Here is a 10,502-nt window from a genome sequence, read left to right as displayed (position 1 = left end):
TCCAGAGAGCCAAAGCCGACTAGCTTGACTGCTGGTCTCACGTTCACATGCCTAAGCAGAGGTGAACGATCATCCAACCAGATATAGGGTGACGTGTGGGCACTGGCTCCACATTCTTATACACGAAATCCCACCCAAGATCCTCACAGCCACTACTCAATCTTCCTGCATGAGTCACTTTGCAATTATATTCCTGAGAGCAGTAGCTTGATACACACTGCCAAAAAATATAAGAATGATATCAGGGAATAACTTTGATTATTTAGAATATTTAGTCTTAACACAAATTTTGAATAATTTTGAACAAACTGCTTACAGCATATAAGTAGAAAGGATGAAGAGCATATCCCCAACAAGAGACTACATTACTGCCCTTTAGGAAGAACTCCTGGCCATCCAACCATGGACCAAGCTGAAATAGATGAATATGAAACCCAACAGGCCTAAACCATGAATATGATGATGGAGTTTATTCCCAAAAAAGAAACCTGACATTAACCTTTCCACTTCCTTCTTGGATCTTGGACAAGAAAGCCTGAAGCACTTTGCAACTATCTTCTGACCCATCAAAGTACATGCACTCACCCAGAACACACTTACTTTCCAGTCCAGGATTTATCCTATGTGACACATAATTTAAATGAACAGCTACTGAAAATTGCCAATAAATAATAACAAGTTAAGTAAGACAATAATTTATTTCTATGTAAACTTAACACATTTTACAACACTATACATATGTGCATTTATAAAAGTGAACTATACAATAATGTAAATAGTCTTCAAAAGGGCTATTAAAAAGTGTAATTTTAAAAAGCAATTATTTCAAAAGTTTATGTTTATTCTTCAAATATTAATTACCCATGCTTTACAGAACTGAGTTTCCATTTGGAAAAATCATGTTATTTTATATTCATATTCATAGCTTTCAGTGTCATATACTAAAACAGAATCTTGAAAAATCAAGTGATACCTCATGTGTGCATCACAATAATATTGAGCAACTCCTTATCTGTACTTTCTTACAGATTAAATTTATGTATTCTACACACTACATATTTTATATCCAAAGTGGTGGCTTAACAACTGTACTTCCATAGTTGCATAATTTGCAATCCATGGATGGGAATCTCATTCACATTCATGTTTACAGTACTGGAAAACTCAAGATGAATTATTTAACATACACTTTATAAATATTCCTCACTATCATAGGCCACAGTTTCATGTCATATGGCACAAATGATTTACATGATTAAGTACCAATATAAAATGCAATACAATAATCAGCTTATACAAAAAATCTAAAAAACTGTACATTTCTCTTAAAGCGTGATACTTATTAACCCTTTGCGGTCCCTTTTAAATATAACTATGGCTCTCTGCTGTCTATTTAAATACCACTAAGCTGTATAAATTCAACTACTATTATGAACTGGTTTGAGTTTCTTTTATAACGTGCATAAAACAGAAGAAACTTTGCTAAATATGGTGGAAATATGTTCTGAAATGATCACAGTCCCCCTTGTTTGAATACTGACCATGTGAAATACTTTTCACGGACTGTACCACTGTCATTAGTGAGACGTAGAGTAACTGTTGACTTTCTGCTTAATGTCATTCGGTAGAGAACAAAGCAAGTCCAAGTCGATAGATATGACTTTGGCGACGTCTAAGCATCTCTTACTGCATGCAGATATACAATGTATAAGCATTGGTTTTCATAATCTCAGAGCTATGCTTCCTTTTGCACTGATTGTGTTTTAAAGATCAATACCAAGTTCAACACCACAAAAGTGAAACAGAACTTGAAGTGTAAACGATGAAGTCACTAAAGAATGCTTGATACGAATATGAATGAATATGCATATGTCAGTGGTGGATTGCTATATGCGTCAAAAATAATTAAAAAAATATAATATCCTACTAGGAAGAAGGGATTTTTGTTTTATAACTTTATCAGATATAAAATACTTCTATTCTGAGTAAATATGACAGCTAGACATACTATATGGTATTCCTTCATTATATGATGAATGGCAAAACACTTGGTGTGGAATCCTGGCTTCCTTGGACATGTATCAGAATAAAACGACCTTTCCCTCCTGCCTCCTTCCATTATTGTAAGTTACACAAAGTCTTACCAGGAAAACTTGGATAGGACTAGTGCAAAGAAGAAGGTTGAATGATATGCTGACACTGCCAGCCTCAGTTTGACTCCAGATCACGTAAAAAATTTGTAAAATATGTGGCGGACTCAGTCCGACATAGGACCACAAAGGGTTAACCTGCAAAATAGTTATCACCATCTCTTTCTCACTAGTACTTAGGGACTTAAAAGAAATTGTTACTTAGAAACATTTCCAAGTTATAAAAAAGTGAGAGATATCACAATGAGCTGGAAAATATTGAATAACCTAGCCACCCTGATGCATTCAGAAACCCAGTTTTACCCCTTATTGTGCTCCATTAGTTGATAATTTAAATGGATAATAAAAACTCTGATTAGCACAGTAAACGTGTATTTAAACTTTAGCATTGGATTCCAAATCATTTTCTAAATAAAGTTGTATAATTGCTTGTATGTTTGAGTCTAATCCTTGAAGGAAGATTGCCATTTCACGTAGCACTGCCTCCTCACGATTTTCTCGCCCTAAAGCTAACGTCCTCATCAGCTCACTTCGTGAGGGGCACATCCGAGATAGCAGCTATATCAAAATACAAATGTCAGTACCCAACATTATTCACTACATTTTCAGTATGTTAATCCCAAGTTAATGACACACACAATTAAATGGTATGATTAATTACCTAATTCTTAATATCCAATTATTTTCTAAAGTCAATCAGTTAAAAGAACAACCTTATAACAACATAACAGGCTCCACAGCCATACTGCAAAAACCTGAGCCAAAGAGTACTGGGTCCCCTTCAGTGGCGGCTCGTGAGTCAGAGCAGTGGTAGTGCTGTGCAAGGGGGAAAACTCAGAATAGTTTTTCAACACAAAACAATATAAATAAATGAAAAGTAAATTTACATCAGGAGAAAACCCATACGTGCACGACGATGTTTTAACTATTTTTAAGTCACTTTTTTCACTCAAAGAATTTAGAAAAAGTAATTTTCTGTAAATATGATACACTTCCTTTGCCCATTGTCATTATCGGAGCAAAAAAATAGTCGGCACACAAATTATTGAACACTCATTAACAATAACCACGAAACAGATTGCGATTCAGAAACCAGTCTAAAACACATGGTAACGGGCAAGCATGTTTACTATGAGCCGGCTGTGGCAACTGCAGCCCCGAAACGTGCTGTACCAGTGAACTGCCCCTCACTTCACCTCACACCGTGTAGTCAACTTGTGACAAGCAAGCAAAGCTGCGAACCTTGCAGCCCCGATACGCACTGTACCAGTGAACTGCCCCTCACTCCACCTCACACCGCGCTCTCTACTTTTGACCGGCCAGCCACGCTGAAATCCTTGCAGCCGGATGATAGCACCGTTCTGCTTCACACTCCTCGCCTTCAGACTTACTGTCAGTTCAGCCGATTAGTGGATAATGACAACATAAGGGGCAATATTAAAATAATGATATAGAGGAAATAAAGTGTTACAAATTATATAAACACAAAAAATTAATTTTTAATTTTTTGAAAAATTATAGGGGGTGCTGCAGCTCTGCAGCTCTTATGGACGAGCCGCCACCCTTGTTAGTCTCACACACATATTGGCTGATAGGGCAATTACATTAGTCAAAACTATTCAAATCTAAAGGAAGGCAACTAACAATAACAACCACTACACCAAATGTAAGCTGTAAGCTGTTGCAGATTAACTTAGTAATAAGTAGTACCTTCTCCAAAGCTTGACATTGCTAATGTAAAGCAAGGGAATATGACACACTGTGTTGAGGACTGAAAGCAAAAGAACAGTGCACGCCATCTCTGGACTAAAATCTGATCTATCTTCCTTTGTTTGTACCCATGATTCAGTCTAATAAGAGACGTGTGTGATTGCAAAATGTTTAGTTCACTTTAATCCATAACACATTGTGCTCAGGAAAGCACCTTGGGTTATGTGTATGAAAATTATGATCTGTCCTGCAAATTTGTGAAAGGGAAAAATATAGTACACGCTTCGCCATTCTTGACATCATTTAATGTCAATGACATGCTAATGTAACATATTTTGTTCAATAACATTATACAGTTTCAATAGCATCAGATTCAACATTACAAGTCTATTATTCACATGAATATAAATTACCTTTGTTGTTACAAAATTGTATTTATTAACCAATTCCTTTACTTCTTAATCAATTAACTAATGTACGGTCATATCTCTTTCCTTGTCCCTCTGCCACATGTCAGGAAAATGATAGCATGAGACAGAGCGGTCAGATAGTTTTTGAAAATCAAAGAGTTTACAGAATAAAAATGTAAGAAAAATTCAGGGAAGGCAGAAACCAAAAGGAAGGTCGCCAGTATGAGAATAACAAGTTGTAATGGGACAAAAACAATGTTTGTAACTGATGGAAGATCAAGACCCACATGCAATAAACTTGCCATGGCAAAACATCTTATCAGATTGCTTAACAAATCTACCAGGAAAAAGATACGCTTACAAAATTACTTACCCCAAAACATTTCTGGGCCATCCAGCCATGGTATGCTTCTAGTGTTTCCTTGTAGGCTTTCTTCAGAAATGGAATCAAGTCTTCAGATTTCTTACCTTGCCGAGAATCTTCTAATATACAATGGAAGAACTTATGGATGAAATGAAGGGCTCTGAAATAAGCAATTTTATGTACCTGTTTCTTTTAAGAAATTCCTGACTTATAAAACCAGAAGATGCATCTCTATTTTCACAAAAGTTCACCCTGTCCTGAATTTAGTTGATCCAGTCCATATTTTCATGCTGTATATCTCTGAGATTCACTTTAATTTTACATTCTTACCTATGGCTAGGTCTTTCAAGCGGTCTCTTCCCCTGAGAATTCCTGAACAAAATTTTGTATGCATTCCTCAAAGTAATTTGGAAAGAAAAAGCAGTGTCTTTATTTTTTCAAAATAAAATCAAACTAGATAATGCAGGTGAGTGGTTAGAACACCTGCATCAAATATGAGGAATTCTGGAATCCATTTCCTGTCTAGAGGTCTGCTATCCTGACTAAGGATTTTCATGGTCTTCCTCAATCCCTGTTCTGTACTATATATTGGTTACTCAAACAAAATGTGCAGAAAATACTTTCATTACAGAAGAGTCCACTAGCCCTGTCAAACAACAGAACAGGGATGATCCATAACAGTTATACCAGAATTCTTGGATCTTAAAACCTTGCATTCCATGTAGTGTATTAGAATATAAAATGTGCATTCAAACAACTGTTTACACTATGTAGGATATTAATGCCAAATGCGTTTCGACCTCAAGAGGTCATCATCAGTGGCACAAAGAAAGTTAATTCGTATAATATAAATCAAAAAATCATGTCTTGGCAAAGCATAAAGGTAAGTTCTGGCTTTTGTTTGCACAGGAGTTGGTGTTACTATATATAGTTTTGTAAAGAACTTACCTTTATTCTTTGCTAAAACATGATCTTTTGGTTTATATTATACGAATTAACCTTCTTTGTGCCACTGATGATGACCTCCTGAGGTTGAAACGCGTTTGGCATTAATATCCTATATAGTGTAAACAGTTGTTTGTATGCACATTTTATATTAGAATTCTTGGATTTTTACCTATTACTGTACACAGCTTATTCTTGCTAACATTTCTGTTTTTAAACCAAGCCCCCCCCCCCCCCCCCCCCAGAAGTAGGTTAATTTATCATAACTGTCTGGATTTTAAATGTCACCATTTATACCACGTAACAAAGCAATTCTCTCGAGTGACTATGTGCTTTCTTACCCAATTAAGTTTAATTTGCTAGCACAGAACTGTTAGTGTACATGTTTGTAAAAAGTAAAGCAGTCGAGCTACACACCACATAGGCTTTTGGTCAGTGTCATGCCTTAGCCATGCCATACTTTACCCCCAGAGAAAGGACCCCCAGTACTCACTGGATAGGAGGCTGGATAAGCCCCAAACCCAGGTTAAATGTAGAGGCTATAATAAAAATTCTTTGCCTCTGCTGGCGACCAAACCCTGGTCATTTAGTTCATAGTCAGACGCTCTACTGACTGAGCTACCCTTGCTCATGTGCAGTGTACGACTAAGTATTCCAAGGAACTGTTTGTATAGCCAGTGGAAAGAAAATGGTATGGTGTTGTATCAGACTTCATTATAATGTTTAAACCTTTGAAGCTGAAGCTTATTTAAATAATATATAATAAAGATAATTCTTAGCTCAAGGAAAAAACAATATACCACCTAAATTGCCACTACTTTCTTTCTAACACTAGTAGAATGCAAATCTGATGATATGTAACCCATGCAGTTGAGAAAGTATCATTAAATAAATTAAAAGACAAATTCAAAGGTACAGGACACATTTCTTACCTTCTCAGCCACAGAAGTGCATCTGTTGCATAATTTCCACCTAACTCCTTTTCACTTAAAATCATGTTGTTCAGGTACATATGTTTATCTTTATTGGTGTCATATCGCTGAGTAAGTTTCTGTAACATTTTGATTTTACAGTTAGAATACTATCAAGCAAAAAGAATACTAACAAAATTATAGATCACTATCTATAAAAATAATCTCATAGATATAATTATTATGTATACAGACTGTGGTCTTCTGTGATCTTCTCTGAAATGATGGTAATCACCTACAAGACTACACAACAACACAATCCAAAATACCACAATTCGCAGCTTCATTACCATGAAAACCACATATCTCATTGTGTATATGTTTTCCAAGCCTTATTTAAGGAATGGTTTGTGACTTCAAAACCTTCCTCAGCAGATACCTGGAAATGGCACGAAGAAGTGTTTTGAAGAAACAATGTTGTAAAAATATTTTGAGATGAAGGAACTAATATTTATGTAAATGGCATAAGAAGTAGTAATAAGATAAAATACACCCTGGCATAAATTTTGAAAATAACTGAACAGAAATGATGCTAACAGAATTTAGTGTTGTTTTTCAGAAAGAAAGAACATAAAGACCGACTTAAATGCATATTACAGCATGAACTTTTCACTTTAATTACTCTGTGTCCACCCTAGGTATGTAAAAACAAATTAAAAGGGGAGAGGGGAGGAACTTCAAGGAATTAACCTGATCATAACTCCACTTACCTCAATGTTGCCTGTCATGTCATATTTCACAGGACCAAATACTTTGCCAAATTTATCTGAAAACAGTTTTTAGTATTAGAAAATACGAAAAATGTCTTATCTATTTTCAGTTCCTCTACAAATTTATTTTCCCACACTTAATAATCAGCATGCACATGTGAAAACTTATTTTAGGAAATCAAACCCATCTAACTGAAGGTACTGTGTTCCAGAATTTTATTGTACGATTCCTTTAAAACATGGTTTTACAACCTTTCTCATTCAAGACTCTCTTATGCTCTTATTTGACAAGGCTGTATCAAAAGCTAAAATATGTACTGCTGCCAGAAAATACAGAAAGACCAAACAAATATTCCTGACTTTGTCAGCAAAACTAAAATTGCTTCAGCAGAAAAGATCGAGTATATTGAGGTCTGTCAAGAGAGTGAAGTCAGATTTCCAATGTCAACTGGTACTACTATTTTTATTTACTTAACTGCATCAATGTGAAAACCTGTTTACAAGTGTTAAATGCTTCCAAACAACTATCTGCCTTAAGAAATATTTTCTTGTTGTCTACAGTTGTACTCTCACAGTATGCTTGCATTTTGCTTATATACCACACATACTGCAGAAGAGATGGAGAACATGTATAAAGACATAAAACAAATATTTTGAAGGTGATTACACTCATTAAAAATTACAACACATTATTTTTATAGAATCAGTATCTTTGTCAGACTTCTATTGCTAATACTGAGAATCAAATCCTCGAGCCACTAGATCATGATACTGAAGATGAAAAAAAGCTCAAAAAAATGTTCACAGCTTTGGATTCTGTAATATAATAAACACACATATTTGCACTTGAATGAAAGGACACATACTAATCATCCTTGCTTTATTATATAGTAACAAATTAGAAACAAGCTCTTCCATCAGTCATTTGTCATCATCCCAGAAAACAGATTACACTAGTAGACATGAAATTCAATTCACATAATAATTAGCACCATACACCATTTCCTTAAAATGCCCTTGATTCATACCGAGGAAGAACTAAGGTCTGAGCAGACAAGCACAAATCCTGGGTACCAGGCCACCATGCACAGCACCTAGAATTGTCTGCATATATACACATACACTGAATAGTATATTTTGTTCTGAGGTGGCTCCTAAATTTATACTAAATATCTGCAAGCCTGCTCTTGGTCCCTCTGCAAATTCTGAGATATTTAAAATATGTTTCCTGACTTAATATGTACTACATCCTGCCATCAAAGCTACACAGCTTCATTAGACTTACTTGTGGCTTAGCCAACTTGGGCCTAAAACATTAGATACATTGTTTGTGTAAATTTCTGAAGAACTGACTTCTTTGGATCACAAGTCCCGCGTGCCTAACTTTGTGAGTAATTCCGCCTGTTCAGTGTTAATTAAAAAGTTTTGCATTCAAAACATGCAATATTATTAAAAAAATCACCACCAAATTAAAAAAATTATAAATAATCGTCAGACCTCTGCTTATGAGATTCTTACAGCTGCAAAACAACGCATAATATTGTACAAGAATATGCAAAATTATTCTGAGTTTAACTTTTGACTATTTCTACATACCAAGAACTGTACAAGTGACATAGAAATTTCGTATGCGTATACATATTTGCCTGTCTGAGGAAGACACCTACAATTGATATTATTATTTGTCACTCACCTATAAGACTAGCAACCCCTTTGGAAGACTCTAAAAATTGTAAAGTATCAATTTTTCCATCAATTACTTCTGGAAATGGAATCTGTACGCTATTAAAAAAGTTCTTTTCTTCTTCTGACGGTATTCCACCATTCGGAGCAGACATTTTGTCTGCGTTTGGATTGTTTCCTTTTGAAGCAGATAACACTGAAACACGTGGGAAACCTGAGTGTTTGGAATTGGTTATGACGCTGTAACACATCCCGGTTTTCTGTAGTACACACTTTCTCCAGTCTCTTGGAGTCAATAAATTTTATTATTTTTCCATACGGATGTTATCCAGTGGTATTTATGAGGGCACTGCAGTCATCGGCTTTCTGTTTATGGTACTGGCATTTTAATCAATTTTTAACCTTTGAGCAGGCATGTCAGATAATTTTATAAGCACATGACATGTTCATCAGAGTGTCAATTGGTTCTTTTATATTATGATCAACACATCAACGTCCACTGAGTAATTTTAATGAAAAGTTGTCTATTCATACATAAGAAAATTATTTTTGAGAGAATATTAATATATATATACAGGAGTTAAAACGAGAAGCTGAGAATAGGGAAAACTGGAGAGCTCTTTTTGGGCAGAACAATGGACCTGTCGTCAGACAGAACACTAAATAATAATAATAATAATATATACACACGCGCGCACACACAAATGAGGCTAGAACTTCAGTGTTATTTATATAATAAGTATTGTATTTGTTCTATAACTCCTAATTTATATTTACATATATTAGAAACAAGTGCTGTGACATGTTCTGCATCCTTGGCTTCAGTGATACTTCAGACAGGTAGTATATAACGTTGAGCAGTGAAATTCTGCTTATATTACAAGCTACACAGTGCACCATCGGTGATTTCCTTGTAAATTATTAAAAACTTCTGCCTACTGCAATATTACTTTCAATAAACAACACTGTTTGTAAACCCAAAGGCTTACTGAAAGTAAAAGACTACAGTCAAATGAATGAAATTGTATCTCTCCAACAAATGATTAGTTTTTGTGCAATCTGTGCTCGACAGGTAGAAGATGGGAAGACGAGATTCTGAAATGAATGGTGGCAGGAACATCTAAAATTTAATCTACTCTTGCTTTTTTATTTTACTTATTTTTTTCTGATTTTGATTTGTATGATCTGAAGCTTTCACTGTGACTAAGTATAATAAATTCTTCTTGGGCTACCATAGCTACATGGCTGGTAGCCAGAGAAGAATTCATTATGATTTTGATTTGTTACTGCCATTCAAAAATATCTGAATTTAGAGTGAAGGAATAGGAAAAATTGACAGTGGAACCACGGTTCCGGAGAATCTGACGTAAATACGTCGTTGTATTTAAATTATCATCATCGGATTCTTTTAGCTTCAATATCATCCATCTTGTTAGCTCTACATATCATGACGCAAAACACAAACGCAGCAGTAGCGTGAAGTGGGAGGTGCCTTTATTTGTATAAATAAATGTTTGTAGAACCTAAACCATTTGTGGTATGTAAAATCTGAAAACAGA

The 10,502-nt window shown here is 35.1% G+C and overlaps 1 protein-coding gene across 1 annotated transcript; it reads right to left on the bottom strand.

The window, feature by feature from the left end:
• Positions 1-679: 679 nt before the first annotated feature.
• Positions 680-9,280, bottom strand: LOC110827464 (glycolipid transfer protein). Its single transcript, XM_022059170.2, has 5 exons — positions 8,954-9,280; positions 7,261-7,316; positions 6,512-6,630; positions 4,644-4,794; positions 680-2,708 (listed from the first exon to the last, which is right to left on the bottom strand). Exons 1-5 carry the CDS (start codon positions 9,192-9,194, stop codon positions 2,526-2,528), a joined length of 750 nt encoding a protein of 249 aa, XP_021914862.2. The 5' UTR covers positions 9,195-9,280; the 3' UTR covers positions 680-2,525.
• Between the last annotated feature and the right edge of the window lie 1,222 nt (positions 9,281-10,502).

This window comes from Zootermopsis nevadensis, unplaced genomic scaffold (assembly GCF_977971745.1).
Source record: "Zootermopsis nevadensis isolate Lab colony 2312 unplaced genomic scaffold, Znev_1.0 Znev_ptg000018l, whole genome shotgun sequence".
NCBI classification, from domain to species: domain Eukaryota; kingdom Metazoa; phylum Arthropoda; class Insecta; order Blattodea; family Termopsidae; genus Zootermopsis; species Zootermopsis nevadensis.
Note: the sequence above shows the minus strand (reverse complement) of the source record. Positions and strands in the feature narration are given on the sequence as shown.